Below are 19,082 nucleotides of genomic sequence, written 5' to 3' on the forward strand. Positions count from 1 at the left end.
AATAAATCCTCTTTTTCCCCGGAGCAACGAATAAACCACATGTTGGATCATGTAAATAGTTTGAGTTAACAACGGTGTGTGTGTGTTTATACGTACTGTGTAACAATCTAATAGCCTATATAAAAACATTTACATGTCCACACAAGCGTAATCACACACTAAACAAAAATTGTACAAATAGCACTAAAAGTGGTTCTTTGGCTCGTAATCATAGGGAAACATTTTGGTGCTATACAACAACTATCTTAAGGTGATATATAGCACCTTTGTCAAATGGTTTTATATAGAACCCTTTAAAGTGCCTAAACTAAGCGTTGTGAGCTTGAAGATCTGCCATTTTCACTATTAAATATGGTGTATGTTGTTGATTCATAATGTATTTTTGTAAGTTTGGGTCCTGGGGAGACACAGATCTTTTGGGTCTCAAGCTAAAATGTTTGGGAAAAACTGCTACATAGCACCTCAATCATCTCAAAGAACAATCTGAAAAAGAAGCAAAAAAGTTTTGTGTGCAGGGTAAACAGACATGCTGTAACCATGGTAACAGAAGGTTACGTGTCAGGGTAACAAAGCGCTTGAAAAACACTGCGCCAGGTTCAGACAAATATTTATAAATGATAATTGGGTTACTACGCTCACAGTCTTAGGGTTCAGTTCAGACAGAAAAATGCGGCCCGAGCCGGGCTCTAATGCTGATCTAGAACCTTCAGCAATATCTCACAGCATTCCCTCATGTATTAATACTAGAGGTGCTCCGATAGATCGGACAGTTTTCACTCCAAATGACTCGAACAGTGATCTGTTTACCCGATCCGGAAAAACGATCTTTTATGACTGAGCAGCACCATTTACGTGGTATAAGTCAGATATATTGTATAATATTGCTTGCTTCACAGCTCTGCGACATGCCCAGACATCCCTTCCACACACACACACACACACACACACACACACACACACACACACACACACACACACACACACACACACACACACACACACACACACACACACACACACACACACACACACACACACACACACACACACACACACACACACACACACACACACACACACACACACACAACCCAAAAAACCTGATGGGAGCACTCCAAATGAATGTTTATAAATAGGCCCTCAGCCATTGTATTGCAGGATGGGAAATAATCAACACTAATCACCCTGCTTTACAGGACTCCCTCTATCTAGCCAGTATTCTGGACTTTGTCTTGGGAGTGCCTGAAAACACAACCGTATAGCTGAGTAAGTACGTTTTCTACACAGGGATACTGATGATTTGGGCAGGATAAAACAACACTGCTGATAGGTGACGGAACAGGCAAACGGCGATCAAGGGAGTGATCACGATTATGACATTTGGAGGTGGATCCATGTGAGCAGGAGGGGCAAGTGCGCTGTACTGCGTAGAACTGCTTTCTTTTCCTTTGCGTGTTGTAATAATAACTGGCAGGTCAGGCTCAGGCAGTGAAAATGAGATTCTACTGAAAACTCATACTCAAACTGCCATAGGATATTTAGTTCCTCCCATTATGGATGCTCATAATATGATCTTAACACACTAGTTACTTCCCTTGTAGCGTTATGAAAGTAGAGTGAAGAATATCAGATAACATCAAGAGCTGTGCACTACTGCTCTTGGGACCTATATCAGTTGTTGTTTTGTGCCCTAAAGAGCTGAAACAACATCAACCACCCAAGTACTTCTCCGTCAGCCCTTCGAGAGCCTCCCTCTCTCAGCTCTCAATAATGCTTTCCACATGTTCCAGCCTTGCGATACTCTGCAACGCGGCAACCCACACTGCCTTTAGTACGCCACAGAGATATATGGCCAGAGCAGCATGCTGATGCGATTATTCGCCTTGGCACGATTTAGGCTGCCTGCCTTAAACTGCCATAGAGTATCCCACCATAACTTACCTGACTGGTTGTCAACCGTCTGCAGTGGAGCCTTGGTTTCTGTGGTACCCGCACAGCGATGTCATATCACGCTGGAAGAAGTGGCTGGAGAAAACTGAGGGTGAAGGAGAAACTTTGTGTCAACAACACAAAGCTTTCAGACTGTGGCCCTTAAGGCTGTAGTACACAAATCACAGCAGTAGAGTTTAGCGTGTAGCATGAGTTGGCTGGGAGTCTTCTGCAGTACATTATTTTCACAGACCTCCCACACATGATTTTTTACAATGACACAGAGACTAACACAAACACAGACACACCCACGCATTCATGTTCATGGACATGTGCAGACAAAAAAGGAATGACAAACGAAATCTATACAGAAAGTTAGTAAATGAATGTCTCTCAATGTTTACATTTCCCCTGCCCTCATATTTGCACTATGCTCATTGCTCATGCACGTCTTTCAACACTATCTACTTAACATATATGTCTATGTAGTCAATGTATGAATATTTAACCAGATATATACCATGCATTCTATTGCCTGTCTTTTATGTATGCATTTTTATCCTACAATGCACAGAAATACATTTTCAAATATCTAGCATGTACCTGGCAAGTGAGTATTATCTTTTGATCCAATTTGACCTCTAGATAAAGGAAATGATAAACAATGTGATATTGAAGGCAGGGACTGAGTGTACTTAGCTAACTGTGTTTGAAAACTTGAGTCCGTACATGTTGACAGGAAACGCCTTTGCTAAGCTGGAATGCTAAACATTCAGTGTGATGGTTGTATCCAGCACGCACAGCAGGGATTGGGAAAGAGTCTAGTAGGGGTGACTTAGCTGGGTTTGTAGAGTGACTATAAGTGTAGGCTATATGAAGTAGTATGACACTTAACAAGTGTATATTATGATTACTATATCATAAACAAACAGTATATAAATTAGCAAGACAGTATGTCTATTGTCGTAAACTGAAACTTCAGCAGACAGCAAGCCTTCCATGAGTTCACATCATTGTATGTTTAACACAATAAAAACAACAAAGTAAACAATGTGATATTGAGGACAGGGATTGCCAGTTATTCTTAATAATATGTGGTGTGTGCAATGACAGTCAGTATAGCATGTATGAAGAACTATAGCATTTATGTATGATTATATTAAATGTAACATGTATTAAGTAGAATGACAATAAGTGAGCTATTCACATGTCATTATACTACAATTACAGATTTGGTTCAAAGAAATTAACACGTTCAGCTTGCTTGACCCTAACCCTACTGAGAATATGGCAAATGCTGAAATAAAATAATATTTATATTAGACTGATGTTTGAGAAGCCAGGCAAGATGAAGGTTCAACATCATACTTTAGCCGTTATGCTATGCATGGCAAAAGATGATACTCTAGCTAGTCATATGGGGAAATGTTCAAAACATTTAATAATAAATAATGAAAATACATACATGCGCTTTTCCGAGTACTGACTCAACGTCGCTTTACAAATCAGACAACTAAATAAAAACAAATGTCCCACTGCATAAAAAGCCTGCAGCTGAAAACTGTATACAATGAAAGCAGAGCACCTAGTTTCCTGTGTTTTGTCTGCAGCTTTGAGTGTTTGTATCAAAGGGATGTCAAGTCAATGACCTTGTTAAGCCAGTTTTGCACAGGAAACTTCCCAACAACATCAAAGGGCAACAGCCTTAACAGTGGATGTAATAACCAAATAAAAAATGTAAAAGAAAGGATGTTAAAAATAGCGACACTTGTGAAGCTGTAGAATAATGACTGTTCAAACAAATCTGCAACAGAACACTCGAGGCTTGAACTTGATGATACAGTATATGGCTGTACAGTATATTAAGATAAACCTGTCAAGTAACTGCTTATTGGCCGCAATTCCTCGTAAATCCAATAACGTACATAGGTAGTACTTCTGCATTCAAGGGTCCTAAAACGGTCCTGACTAATAATCCTTGGAACAGTAAATTAACTTGAAGTGAATGCATAGCAGCGGGTAAAATGCGTTACAACGGCATTAGTTTATTTCCCACTTGCTGACGAAAATAACGTTAAAAACAGATCTGATCAGATTGTAAACGCACAACTTTTCAACAAGTGTTTACTCCTGTCCTCGCATCGCTCCGAGGACAGGAGTAAACACTTGTTGGAGGACGTTTAAGTTAGCCTGTCCAAGCATACTTTAGTTGTAATATTCACAAACACGCACAGTTGGCACGTCAACAGTAAGGCTAGAGCTATATCCACTTAACCCGTTTATATTCCAAAGCCTTGAGAGAAGAGCATGAAAGCATCAGTCTGTTGCGGGCTAGCTAGCGTCAGCCATCGAGCCAAGACGCTGAATACGCAAAATGGAACCATCGCATCGACCAGTCCAGCCTTCTCTCCACTTGTTAATTCAGAGACAACTTACCAAATGACAGAGCCAGTTTTTGTCCCTTTCCCACCCGCGGAGTAGCTCCTAACAGACAGGTATTTCTAAAGGCTGTAGTTGTTGTGACCCAGTGTGTGGCCAGAAAACTGGCTAACTTAGCTAGTTGGGTTAGCCAGCCAACTGAGTGAGTATCTATCCCGTCTGTCTCAGGTTGCAGTAACAACGTCCCCTCATGTTAAAACAATTCTAACACCCTCGTCAAGTCGCACCAACCTAAGCATGACACTTCCGGTTGTCGGACTTCGAAATAAGATAGAAACTAGAAAAGTGTCGTAGAAAGGTGGTATATCTTGAATACACCTGTTGCCTCTTGTATATAGCCTGGCATTCAGACTGATTCACTACTTTATCTCTACAGTATCTCTATAGTCATAGTCATGTGTGCATGGGGATCTCATCTTAAACAAGCTAAGTGCTTAATGAGCTATCCAGTTTAGTAGACCTTGTATTGCGAATTTGTACTTCCATGTACTGTTATGTACTGTCATGTACTGTTCTCATGTCTTACTAAATAAAGTACATCAATCAATCAAGACGATTTTTCATGGTCCACCCCCTTTCATTTCTGTTTTTCGGAATCAGTGGGGTCAACTATTGCTGGCATGGTCTCTTTGGGGCTGTTATGACTTGGCATAGCCATTTTCATGAATGTACCACTCACCTGGTCTGAGAAAAGGGGGGTGGACAGTTCCTGGCAAGCAAATCATTGCCGAATACAGTCAGCCTCCTTTAATTTCTGTTTTGGGAGTCAGTGGGGTCAAATAGCTGGCATCGTGTCTTTGGGGCTGTTTGGAGTTGGCATATCAATTTTGATTAATTTACCAGCGCTCACCTGGTCTGAGAAAAGGGGATGGACAGTTCCTGGCAACTTAAGCAAATCTGTATTGCCGAACACAGTCCGCCTCCTTTGATTTCAGTTTTCGGAATCAGTGGGGTCAAATAGTGCTGGGCTGCTGGCATCATGTCTTTGGGGCTGTTTGGAGTTGGCATAGCCATTTGTATGAATGTACCACTCACCTGGTCTGAGAAAAGGGGTGGACAGATCCTGGCAAGCAAATAAATATGTATTGCCAATACAGTCCGCCTCCTTTAATTTCTATTTCCGTTGTCAGTGGGGTCAAATGGTGCTGGCATGTTGTCTTTGGGGCTGTATTGAGTTGGCATAGCCATTTTTTAAATTAATTTACCACTCACCTGGTCTTAGAAAAGGGGGATGGACAGTTCCTGGCAAGCAAATCTGTATTGCCAAAAATAGTCTGTCTCCTTTCATTTCTGTTTTCGGAATCAGTGGGGTCAAATAGTGCTGGCTTTCTTTTTTTTATTTTAAGCAAGCCCACCACACTCTACAAAACACGAGGCTGTGGCCGATGGATGTGCTGCCTCATCAGAAGGCCAAACTGGTGACGTGCTTGAGGCAAGAACAATAGGCCCTCAGATGGGAAACCTACAGTACAAGGTACAGAAGGACGGATGGAGTAGGTCCCCTGAGAGCGGCAGCTGATTGGCCAACAGTAGCTCAGATAGGATCCTCTGAAGAATACACTTACATTGAACGTCACAAAGGCTTTTTCTTTGGTGTGGTATCCCTCACACCGGTGAAGTGGGGGAAAAAAGAAAGAAATATCAATTTGGTGTCTGTATCTGCCTCATAATGTTTTTGTTGCTTGCTTCATTGCTAATGATTCAGCTTAATAATTTCTGTTTATAATATTTGAATGTGTTTTTTTTTTGTGTGTGCACTGGTAGTTTAGTTATCACAATTTGTATGCATGTTTTACGTCATGATAGTGTTTATTTAGCCTTTTATAATGTGACTTTATTAGCCTACTGTTTAGAGCGCCATTATGTGTAACAAACGCTGCACTAAGTTGAACTTTATTTTATCTTTTTTTATATAATTTAGAACACACACTCATGCAATCTACCAGCCTTAACATCAGCTATATGTGCACTAATAATTAAATAAATACAGCAAACAGGATTCAGTTGTCCACGTCCTTCTGTCTATGACACTATTACACCTACCAGTAGCCTAGCCTTCATACAATCCTAAAACGCCAAGTAGTTTTGATTGCTATGTCTGTTTAGAGACAATCCTACTCTGAACTGCCCACCGCCTTGTGTTATCTACCGGTCTCGATCAATTGACAACCATGCAATGCACTATCGACATAGTTTGTTCGACAAATGCAATGGTTTCCTTGGATACCAATGACCTCATTAGTGGTCATTTTAAACAAGATTTTTATTTTTGTATTTAAGTTATTGATGCAAGACCAGTCTGGCTTCTATTTAAGCATGTTAACTTTCCAGGGAGAGAGGCTGCAGTTTCCCATTGGCTTTAGAATGCCAACGAATGATCCGGCAGGTTTCTGAATTGTCCCGTTCTGTGTGAGCCTGCCCTGGACCTTATGAGATCAGGGGCGTCAATTGGGTATGGCAAGGTATTAGCAGGTGCCATACCTTGGCTCCATGAAAAAAAAAAAAAAACATGAATAGTAGCCTAATACAGGTGTTGACTATTGTGTTTGTATTGTGTTATATGTATAATGCATAGTTTTCTATGCATTTTGGGGGTTTGACCCCCCCAACATGAGTCAATATGACTCTTATCTTGAAGTACACAAACCGGAAGTGTAATGTTCAGTAAAGTGATCCTTGACGAGCGTGTGAAGTTTATTGAAGTCGAGTAGCCGACAGACTGGTCAGGTTGCATCAGTGGGTTGCAGTCGTTGGCAGGGCTGGCTAGACTAGCCTGCTTGGCTGCCACAGTGCCACTGATGAGGGAAACGGGCTAACGTGATTGAATAGTGAATACCCTACTTGATTAGCAAGTTTGGGAAATAGTACGGCAGTACAGTTACAAAAGCTATGCTAAAAGTAACACAAAAAGCCCCGGGGGGCTTGTTTCCATTGTGGTCCTTCGTACTCAATAATTCATCATCAAGACATACATTAGGCTACATATCAACAACACTAAAAAGCAATATACTACATATATTTACAGAAAAAAGGGCTGGAGGGCATTCCACATTTGGTGGTAGAATGACATTTTCCCCATGTTTGAGCCGAACTTGGTCAGAGGAGCTCCCTCTGGTGTGGTGCCCATGGGCGTCTCGACCATAGGGTGACGGGTCTCGACTCACTCTAGAGAAGTAGTTTGACTTTTGGTACATGGGTGGACACCCCCTATAGTGGACACTGTATTTTAAAGACCAGACACATTGCAACTCAAGTTGATTGGTTCATGCCTATATAGAAATAGTAAAACCGCTTTTCTTTTAAGATAAAACCAAATAAAGGATGACTGATCAACCACTTAAACACCATATGGGTAACCGGAGTCCCTCAGGGGCAGGGCTCAATACTAGCGTCTTTCGCTGAAAATAACCGATCGACAAGCTCACAATGCAACGCAGAGTTGCGTTGTGAGCTTGTCGAAAGCGTTTCGCTATTTCCAGCTAAAGCTTGCCCCACAATACCGATATACTGAGGTTTAAGTGGTTAAATCCTCTAAAACTTTACGATAAAAATATGAATGGCTCATTCAGACAAAGGAATGTAAAAACCTAATAGTTTTTGAACCAGAGCACATTGGCTTCTCTCAGTTTGCCCCCATGTGGAGATACACAATACTTGCATGAGCATAAAGGTAGCATACTGTAGTGTACACAGTATGATGTGAAGGAGGCGTTAAAGAAATGATTTCCTGTGTATCAGCTTCTATATAAATAATATCACATCAATAAACAGTCAGTCGCCAGATTGTGCATATTTCACTTCTTTATTAATTCCAAAACTTTTGGAAAAGGCTAGTTGCATTCACTAGCCTATAACATTGCTCAAGATTAAATGTGAATCAAATAATCCTCAAACAAAACTGTTTCTTTACAACACACATTTGCTCATCTTGTTTAGCAAGCAGTCCTTATGTCAGCAGTTCTAGCCTCACATTTGGAACAATTTAAACCTGGGGTGAAGTTTCAAATTAGTAAACTTTTTGCACTGAACACGATAAAGAGAAATAAAGCAGAAAAAGTGCATATTCAATTCTTGGTTTAGTGAATAACCAGGCAGAAAATACTTTTGAGTTCTCCTGAAACAATAGATCTAAATGATTTATTCAACACTGTTTTCTTTCTTACACTGGTATGAGATTAAGTAATTCTGTCACATTACAAAATAGGCCATCCTTCTTAACGCAATAATCCCCCAAATAAGCTATGCATTATCTTAAAGAGCTACGATTTGCTAACCACTGTTTATTCAATATCAACAATGAATAAATACTTTTCCCCCTTATGTCCAAAGACAACTTTTCCATGCTGACTATGTTTGAGCCTTGGGCAAGAGTACCTAAATTTAGAGGATATTCTGAGGATGTGACGTGCCTGCAGCTGGCTGACTGCTACTCAAATATACGTAGAGCACCCCATAACCTTTTCCATATTATTCTTATACATCCTATAGGCAACATTCTGGGTCAACTTTAAGCCCAGGCTACATTGTAAGACCTGGAAACCAACTGAAACTAGTTATATCCAGATAATACAAATGGTCTAATCTGGCAGTATGTAACCACATTCGTTATTGTCTTGTTTGCTTTCTAGATATCGTCCGTAAGGTTGTCTGTGGTACAACAGGGGACACTTTAAAATCTTCATCCTAGTTATGAATGTGAAATTTAAAAAAATGATCTGATTGCATGACATCCCAACATCTGAACGGTAGGTTAGGTTGAACAGTGAACGAGGCAGTATGAACTTTGGCTATGCACAAAACCCTATTTCAATAGCTTATCATTCCAATACAATGGTCTGCGTGGGACAATACAGGCGGTGGGAGAAGAGAAAATCAACATATGAGATGGGGGATGAATGAGAATGATGATCATGAACTTCAGTGCTGTCTACTTTGTGTGGACCATGGATGTGCTGAACAGAAGCTTTGTCTTTTTCTTCTTTTTCTTCCCTCCTTTCTCTTCTGAGGAGAGACAGCAAGGATAAGTACAGCCCCAGCTCAAATACACACCCACAATACAAAAATGACACAGATATAGCTGAAATCAAATTCAATCCAACAGATAAACCCATACATTTAAAAACTCACCAGGGTCAACCACAGGTTCTGGAGGAGCAGTTGGGCCATTGTCCAGATGCAGAAGTGCTGCCTCAAATGCCTGGCTGAAAGAGTTCTGGAAGCTGGGTACTGGGACACGGTCTGACCCATCACTCTCCCCATCGCTGTCCGCCACCGGAGGAACCAGTAGCTTGTCTGCAGGACAGTGAAACCAACAAGTGAATGGGATAGGCTCAAATCTGGTTAGTTAGTCTGTCAGTACTATAATGTTTATAGACTTTCTCTACCTTGCTTTGGAGTGATCCTGGGCCCAGCATCTCCTCTGGCTTTGCCATCTCTTAGCATCTACAGAATAAAACAAGACAGAATCAAAAGTGAGTCATAACACACATACAAAGTGTCAACAACATACAGTATTGAATCTATTTCTAAGAACCAGAACACTGACAATATAGCAAAAGCGAGGGCTGCAACAGTTAATTGACATAATTATGCAAAATAATAATAAATCTTAATAAAATCGTCAATTTAGAATATTATCTGCTGCTTTAAGTTACAGGAGTACATAGTGTGCGATATGAAATTTAACCTTTCATCTTTTCAGATTTATTAATTTTTACAAAAAAACATACCTGTGCAAAGGACATGCAGTTAGAGTCGTCCTCCACACTGCCCACAATAGGTGAAGGGCTTTGTCCATTTAGACAAGGGAACATCCCTTCTGAAACAGCAGAGAAGTCATAACAATTTACACGGTGAAGTGCTAAAAACTAAAATAACAAAATTACCTCTAGTGCTGAGCAAATTAAGTATGAATAGCTGTTGGAAGAGCAGCTCTCACCAGACACAGGGCTGCTGCTAAGTGGTGATGGAGGTGCCAACTGAAAATCAGGGTAGACAGGGATTGTGCTGCTGTGAGGAGGGGACCCGAACGCTGGGAACTGCTGAAGATTCTCCAGGCCGATATGGACCTCTGGATCTGAGCGGGGAAAGGAGGACGAAAACCTTACTTATTTGTGACTGATTTGTGGACATCTTCCTGTAGTTTCTGTTTACAGCAATACATCTTAAGACACTTACATTTCCCCTGTTTCTTGTTCTCCTCTATCTCAATACGCTTCTCCCTGCGTTTCTCATCCCTTGCTTTCTTCTGCCTGAGGCGCTTTCTTTTCTCCAGATCATCTAAAAAAGGTGACATTTTTAGATAACAGAAAAAGCAGCAAAACAACATCTTCAAATTCAGAATTCTCACAAATCAAACACTAGATACCAGTCTCTCTCGCTCTCTCACACACACACACACACACACACACACACACACACACACACACACACACACACACACACACACACACACACACACACACACACACACACACACACACACACACACAGTATTTAATTATTCAGGCATGCCTACTAGCTGGGATTTGTCGTGCTGCGCAATGAAACTCACAAGAAGTCACAAGCATTTTGCATACCATGTCAAAATGTGTACCTGCTACACAAAATGCACACAGGTTGGCATGTCTGGTAGTGTTACGTTTTGGAAGTATAAGTGGGCCTGCTGCCAGTGATGCCCGTTTTTGGAATTAAATAAATATCTTTAGAAAATTTAAGGATGCTGACCTGCAAATGTGTCCAGGGTTTCTTTGGACACGATGGGTGGCTGCAGTTCTAGCTCACAAATGCTGTACTCACAAGTGAGTGGCAGGTGAGCCAGATAGCGGTGCCTACGGCGGACGTCCTGTAGGACATCATTAAAGGCAAATCAGTCAGAGAAATTAAAGCTAAATTAGTAGGTTAGGGTTGTGTAATTACCTTGTCATGATATAATGGAGTTATATTATGACTAGGTAACTACACAACTAATACTGGCAAGATATCTTCAATAGTTGCGCAGATGATTCAAAATAGCATCCCCATTGACTTTGCATGGTGAAACGGGTCACTCTTTTAGCACACAAATTAATGCAAACAAAGTAGATTCTTGGTTTTATTTTATTTGTTCCCAAATTTGGTCCCCAAGTTGATTCTACTATTTGATCAAGTCTGGATCTTCCAATTCAAATTTCAACAGGAAGTTGACATTTTAAAAAAGCTGTCAGGTTTTGTAATGTTATATACTGTACATCGTGAGAATCATTTGTGCGCCAAGAGTGACTTTGAGATCTGTTTCACCTTGCAACATAAGTCGAGGGGGAAAATATTTTGAATTATCAATTCATTATTATTTTTTGTTAGTTTTCAACTATTGAAGATACCTCACCAATATTTGAAGTTACATCATGGCAAGGTAACTACATAATCCAAACCTCTACCAAAGTGTATTTTTGCTTTAAAATAGCATATTTCCAAACACTGATATGATTGAGTAGCATTTTTCTAAAAGTTATGAAGTGCTGTAAGGTGGAAAAACAACACTGTCAGCTATAATAAACTTATATAAAGATTATAAACATCCTCTTCTTCATGGTCTTACCTCAGAGATCGTATGTCCCACTATCTCCACCAATGTGGCAGTGATGGTGTCTGGGCAGTCCTCCAAGGTGCCATATTCACGCAACAGGCATCGTAAATTCACAGGGTGCAAGAACATTTCTTGGCAGTCCTCAGCTGAAATAACAAAGTAGAGATTTTAATTCAAGACTAAACCATTTTGATGATCAAATATGATGTCTACTTAGTGACATTTAGAGCAATTCCATTGGCTGCCATGTTATAATTTCAACTATTGCCAACTAAGGAGCTGATTTTAATTTACCAGGTCTTATGTTGGCTGCTGCATAAAACTTTTGCAATCAAGTGTTTGTAAACGATTCCCTCAAAAGTAGCAAGCTCTAGTGCTCAGGTGGTGCAGTGGTTAAGTGCCTGCCCACCACCGAGGAGCTTCTGGGTTCAAATCCACCGTAGTGCATCCGGCTTTGTCGAACGTCTATACGAACACAATTGGGCCAATTGAAGCCGGGCAGGTATTTGTCACCGCAGGTAGTCCTGGGGTGGCACCTGTCAGCAAGGAGTGTTGGGGGGAGGAGTAGGACAAAAGGTCTACGCGTCCTCTCAGTGGGGGCTCCTACTGGCAGGTGAGTCAGTAGGATACAACAGCAATGTCAACACACAAATGTGTGTGGGGAGGAATCAAATTAAATACTAAAAGTTTGTAAAAAGCACACAAAAAAGTTGCAAGCTCTCTGAATATCCTGAATATAACATTGCCAAACACTTGAAAATGTGAAGAAAATAAACATTGCACTCCCAAGCATTGGAATTTCTTTCTGTTTTGAAATCTCCCAGGTGTTCATGACTGCAGGTAACCCTCACTGCTTAACAGAATGCTGACTCTACCACTCTACCTTGGTAGAAATAATAGTACGGTCCATGCGCCACATTGGCTGGGGGCCGGCCTGCTTCTGCCTGACCAGAAGGGGTCTCCTTAATAGGCTGGGGCTCTGGCCCCTCGGGCTCTGGCCCCTCAGCAGGTTCTTCCAGCACACTCTCCAGGATTTCATTTGGGCAGTCTGGCTCCTCACAAGTGGCCTCCTCTGGGAACTCGGCCACCTCATCATCAAAGGCAGAGGCGTATTGCAATACAGGCTAGTGAAGAGAGAAAAACAGTAGTGATGATGACTATGAATACCAAAATGCAAGAAAAAAAAGAGAAGTGAAAGGGGTGCCCGAATGAATAACCTCCTAAGAGTGCATAGTCATACTACATGAATAAGGCTACTACAGCCACCTACGGTACCTTTTCTCTTCTTCTCACTGCATGATTTGATTTAAAAAATACATGTTTGTCAGGCTAAAGGGTAACAGTACACTTTTAAACTCAAATATGTCATTTAAAAAATAAACAAATAAGCAACAAATGCTTCACAGATGTTTTTGTGCATGTGTAACTCGGTTATAGGTTGTAAGAAGCGAGATGGCCCACTCCTAGCTGACATTAGCACACGAAAATAACCATGTTCAAGTGGAAAAATACCCACGACTCATTGCCGATTATTATCGATGACCAAATGAGTTGTTAACACATTTAGTAATCAATTTTAAACGATTAGTTGCTGCAGGCCTAAAGGGAATACAACGTTACAAGTGGTCTACAAGTGGTCTACAAGTGGTCTTGGACTACAAAACAAGGACAATTTACAAGCTCTGCAAGATAAGGGACCATATTCAGGTAATAAAGCTAATCTCAACCCACACCCCAGAACAGCAATAAAAATAGCACAGCTAAAAAAATTGCTCAATTGTTCATGGCCGATGTTTCCTACTAGACTGACCTTGGTACTACAGCTGGTTATGGTCACCACTTCCTCCTCAGGGGAGGCAGGTTCTTCCAGAGTGAGTGAGGACATAATATGGTCCACAACACTTTTCTTCTCACTCTTCTTCTGTTGCTTCAACACAGCTTCCTCTCTCTCCTAAGATGCAAACAGAGTGATAACAATAAAGACTACCGTGGAACCTTTAATACAGAGTCAAATAATGGCCCTATAATTCATGTCTTATTACATTCTGCGTAACTTTCATTAACTGGATTTATATATCGTCACTGTCGGGTGAAAACCGTGTATGTCCAAAACTGTTACTTTTCAGGAAATGGGAAAAACATCAACCTGCGTTCCAATGGATACAATGTAGTTATTATTTAGTCACAAGCTTATTAATACTTTTTCATTGGTTCAATATTTATAAAACCCACAACTTAACGACTTTTTAACTAACAGATGTACAAGCTCACAAAACGTAAAAATGTGACACATTGCAAGTAGCTATTTTCGCTACTTTTTCATCTTGTACGATGATGTATTGCATTCATTCATGGAAGAAAAACATAAAAAGTAGAAATATGGAGATACAAGGTTTCTTTCCGACAGTATCGATATATATGCTACTCCTAACTAGACACCACATCACAAAATAGCAAGTGTGTTATGCAATAACAAACTACTTCCACTGTGGTACTTAATGGGCAGCAAGTGGCACGAAAGTGCAATAACATTCAAATATACCATGGTAACAGACAATACTCCATTCTGATTGGCTGGGGGGAGAGCAATATACAGGTAACTGCGCAACCTTAGACAGCAGCCTCATCAATATTCTAAATGAATACATATATTTATCATTGTACTGTATTAACGGTTATTTAAGCCAACATTAGCTATAAGCCATCCTTAAAAACATTGATTTAACCTTCAACCTTTTGGTGAAACAAAATGAATGCATTGGTGTGTGTGTATAAAAGACATGACTGTCAGCTGACTGACTCAGCTGGTACAAATTTCTACGTTGTTACCATGGCTTCTCTCACTTGCTGGGGTAGTAAGGTAACATTTATTCCCAGGCTGATGAAGATAGCCCCAACCTAATGTTTCTATTTAAAGAGCTTATTGTCCCAAACACTATTTACAGTAATTGCTGGTTTAATTGCATGGTATACGGGAGGATAATTATGAGGGGCCGTGGCTTAGTGGGTAGAGAGGCCGTTCGGTAATCAAAAGGTCACTGGTTAGCCCCCAGTCCACCTTTGTGTCGACGGGTCCCTGAGCAAAACATTCAACAGCTGCCCCCTGAGCGCTCATCATGTGTGTGTGTGTGTGTGTGTGCTTTGCCATCATCATGCATGTAGTTTTAGAGGTCTGTACCTGCAAGTCGCATAGGGCACTCTGGATGAAACAGGATTCAGCATCTACTTCCTGGCTGAGCTGGGCCTGCAAGGTGGCTTTCTCTTCTGCCATCAGATTCAGCACCTGACCTGGAGAGGCCAGCAGCAGCTTGGAGTACTGGCTGAGGCACATGTCTAGAAAGCACATGTTCAAAAAGAGGAATATCAATTAATTTCAATTATTAAATAAGGCTTCCCCCTGTCACAAGATTGTTCCATTTTCATTAGATGTTTGGCCTGTCTCTTATAGTTGCTGCAACTGCAAGACGACCACATTTTAAAATCCTTTCATTAAATATGGATACTTTGTTTTCGTACCTCCGAAGCGAACTGGTTCTTCCACTTTCACCCACTGAGCACTAGGCATGGCCACGAGAGCTCCCTTTTCTCTGCGCATCAGACGCATGGTGATGAGATCACCAACCGCATACTGCCTGGTCTCCATTGCAACCACACTGCAACAGAAGATACATTATTACTAAGACAATTGTTCAACTGTCATAGAAAAGCCATTTGAAAGATTTCAACAGTTAAAAAATAACTGTGTGCTTCAAAGTTGCATCTGTAGCACTCCTTAAGGGACCCGCATGCTACCAAATGAGGTGGTCACCCTATCACCCTTAGGTGATAGAGAGAGCGCTCTCTCTATGATAGAGAGAGCTCTCTCTATCACCACCGCAGTGAAAAGGTGACCACCGAAAATGGTAGCATGCGCCCCCCTTTAGTATGTCACCTTGTTACCTTTTGAGGTCAGCTGAGTGCACGGCCTCGTAGCAGATGGGACACTTGGCCCAATTCTTGTCACTGAGTGACAGATAATGTAGCATGCATGGCCAGCAGAAGATGTGCCCACATCGTGTGATGTGGGCCGCCACCGGAGGGTACAGGCAGATGGGGCATGAGGGCACCTCATGGCTGTAGATGCGCTAAAAATGTAAAAGAAATTATCTTAATATCATTCAATATGATTGAGTGTAGTGACATTGGTTGTGTTCTCAACTTCATCTATAACTACTTTTTCCCTATGCATTTTCAACTGTACAACTAAAATATATTTTTTATAATTAAAGCTAAAACAAATTCAAGAGGGAAATCTTGGTAAAGGAAATTAAAATAAAGTTGAAAACTACACAGAAGACACTCACCACTTGCTGCACCCAGTCCCAGTTAACCAGTGTATCTGGGTCAGTGAAGTGAGCTGTATAGTCCTGGTCATCAGTCACCACAAACTGGCAACTGAAATTAAACAAGCCCAGTTCATTTAAAAGCTGTTCTGTTGTAGCATTATTTCCAAAATGACTTGTGAATATTGTTTATTTAACCTTTACCAGGTGCTTTCATTGGGATCCATCAATGAAAAATGTAATTATGAACTTATGAAAGGCAAATGCCTCATTTATATTCTGTCACACGACTGTGTAAGCAACCAGATTGCTTGCCGATAGATATCTAATATTGCAGGTTGCATTGGTGGCTTCACCAATTAATGTGATGAATGTAGCACAACTTCTATGTCCAGGGGTAGCATTTCATACCTCCTCTCACTCTTCACTGTCATATCTGAATAATGCCTAATTTATACTCCATCGCATGACAGTGTCGTGACGTTAGCTAGAATCAGTTCTTTCAGACAAGTGTGACAAGTACAAATTTAGTTCAAATCAGATGCTTGAGAAACCACTCACTTGGCCTGCAGAAAAAGCTCCTTGTTGAAGGGCTTGTGCGTGTGGCCCCACTTGTTCCGGCGGCCCCAGCCGGACTGGCCTACATCTCCGATGCCACCATTGGCCCCACGGGGTTCAAAGGTGAAGTTGAGCAGGTGGTTCAAACTTATCTTTTTGGGTCCAGCAAATTGAGCCGGGCAAAACTCAGCCCGGCGCGTCTCTGCTACCTGCAAAGACAGACAGGGATAGCGATGTGTTAACAGCCAATGTGACCGTTAAAAGAATAAGAATAAGACAGCTGCTCTGGGTGGAAAACATGAAAATATGTTGTTGCTAGTGGGGTGTTCAGTGAAACAATCCACAAAAGGTCACTTCTGTTCTCACTTTCAAGTACAGCACCTTTATTGCCAGACCCAAGGGGTCGGCCTACATGAGGCTTTGTCCCCCTTTCGTCCATACATGGGCATAAAAGGGACCTCTGAATTTCGTCCCCCTTTCGTCCATACATGGGCATAAAAGGGAATTTATTCTGGGTCTGGCAGAACCAGGTTTCCTGGTCTTGTTAATCTGGCACTAATATTTAACTTTTTAAAAAGTGGGTTGGGTGCCCACAGGCCTAGCGGTCCAGGCGCATACCACATATAGGCTCTAATGCGGCTTGGAATACTGATCCCGATGATCTTTGCTGCTTGTCACTCCCAGTCTCTGTCCCCGTTTCCTGTCACTCTTCACTGTGTAACATCAATACATGCACAAAAGCCCCAAAACATCTTTAAAAGTGGTTCACAAGAATTGTTCAGTAGAACTGTGTGAGAATCAGGAATTCCATTCCAAACTGAAGAGTGCATGGTCCTTCAGTTTCTGCCATGAATTGGATTACAGATCTATTTATGAATGCTCACCTCCTCACGTCGTCCTCCGCCTGTAACCCCATATTGCCGTCCTCCACCTCTCTGGGTGGGTCTCTTGTCAAAATTCTTGTTTTTCTGTGAATTGGTGCGATGAGGCCCTGTGAAACTGTCACTTTTAGGGAAGGAGGGTTCCCGCTTGCGACCGTAGCGCTTGGAGCCTCCATTACTCTTACCATCTGAAAAGATGAGATAAATATCACATTGAATGTTAAGTCACGGGCCAAATCAATTTGCAATACAAATATAATGCACAATGCAATTCTTGGGAAAAAATAAATAAATAAATAAGACTTAGAAGTTATAACTCAAACCAAGGGGTGTGGCATATTTAAAGGCACACGTGCAGCCAGCTGATATAGGGGACCTATAAGCCATGGATCTAAGACGGTCATCTGTCATATAATTTATGACAGTCATGTATCAGGGCTAGGAGGCCTATAAACCTGATAGGCCTACACGTATTTAATCAAGTTTATCTGCTCACAGTGAAAACGCGTAGACTACAGTGAGAAATGGGACATTTCTCACACCCCTCAGAGTAAAAGTATCCTCTTGTAACTCGGAAACAGTTAAATTCATTAATTCATTCAGTTACTGTAGGTATAAACGCTTTGATAAGGGGTCAAACTTTGACAGCAACTTCATCAATATTGTGTAGACACCATGGTCTACCACTAGGCGTCATCCGTAATCCGTATCGTGTTTACGCCATGCTCTACCACTAGGCCCAAAGCGGCCTTCATCGTGCTTTAAAAGGTGCATGTAACATGTTATGTTTACTATAATAGTTTTCACCTGTTTTGGATTTAGAATCGCCAGGTACCGGGCCAGTAGAACTCGAACGGGGTGGAACCTTGCTGCTGTTGGTATTGTTGGGATTTTTCTCCATATTTGTCTCCTTGCAGTGAGATATTTTGAGGCCAAGCTCCAGCGAGAGAGCCTCCGAGCTCTCTAGCATCAAACGGAGTAAAAACGGGAGGTGAAAGCGGACTGCGGTGAGTGTGGGTCAGGCGGCCGAGGCCCTGGTTCATTTCTTTCAAACACGGGAACCCCATTACGGCGACATCTTGACACCAAAACAAAACGAGAAAAAAGAGAGACACAATTTCGATTGGTCTCAATGTATGCAGGCTGAAGAAAGAGAGGACGAACGTCGCTCACTACGAGGGGCCTAGACCCCAAAAATGTTCTCTTTTTCTAAATGCAGAAAAGACAAAATGCCTTGTCAAGGCGTCGCACGTTTTCCAAATGCTGGAAAACGCGTAAATTGTAAGATTCTATCCAAAAATATACGCTGGTTGTTTCGAACTTGTACTAATGGCGACGGGTCGCCAGACAAGAACTTGAAGGACCCGGATGTATCTTCTACCCACT

General features: G+C 41.5%; 2 protein-coding genes across 4 annotated transcripts in view; both read right to left on the reverse strand.

Moving 5' to 3' along the window:
* LOC311044604 (uncharacterized protein) overlaps positions 1-4,517 on the reverse strand; it is a 36,526-nt gene extending 32,009 nt beyond the window's left edge. The window contains exons 1-2 of the mRNA XM_084056305.1: positions 4,366-4,517; positions 1,942-2,035 (exon numbers count right to left, since the gene is read on the reverse strand). The gene's annotated coding sequence lies outside the window, so the exon portion shown is untranslated. The remainder of the gene's footprint in view (positions 1-1,941; positions 2,036-4,365) is intronic.
* Positions 4,518-8,151: 3,634 nt separating this feature from the next.
* On the reverse strand, positions 8,152-19,042 carry rnf10 (ring finger protein 10). 3 transcript variants are annotated; one of them, XM_084054571.1, is made up of 17 exons: positions 18,504-19,042; positions 17,700-17,884; positions 16,819-17,024; positions 16,279-16,369; positions 15,875-16,059; positions 15,452-15,588; positions 15,114-15,268; positions 13,746-13,886; positions 12,819-13,059; positions 11,948-12,081; positions 11,095-11,212; positions 10,546-10,647; positions 10,307-10,444; positions 10,098-10,183; positions 9,753-9,810; positions 9,496-9,660; positions 8,152-9,369 (listed from the first exon to the last, which is right to left on the reverse strand). In XM_084054571.1, the coding sequence occupies exons 1-17, from the start codon at positions 18,664-18,666 to the stop codon at positions 9,296-9,298; spliced, it is 2,379 nt and encodes a 792-aa protein (XP_083910697.1). In that variant the 5' UTR covers positions 18,667-19,042; the 3' UTR covers positions 8,152-9,295. The 3 variants fall into 3 exon arrangements, with proteins under 3 accessions (XP_083910697.1, XP_083910698.1, XP_083910696.1); XM_084054572.1 differs by having other exon boundaries at positions 8,152-9,366; positions 10,098-10,186; XM_084054570.1 differs by having other exon boundaries at positions 10,098-10,186.
* Positions 19,043-19,082: the final 40 nt, after the last annotated feature.

Source organism: Gymnoscopelus microlampas (assembly GCF_963454915.1).
Source record: "Gymnoscopelus microlampas genome assembly, chromosome: 4".
Classification (NCBI taxonomy): Eukaryota; Metazoa; Chordata; class Actinopteri; order Myctophiformes; family Myctophidae; genus Gymnoscopelus; species Gymnoscopelus microlampas.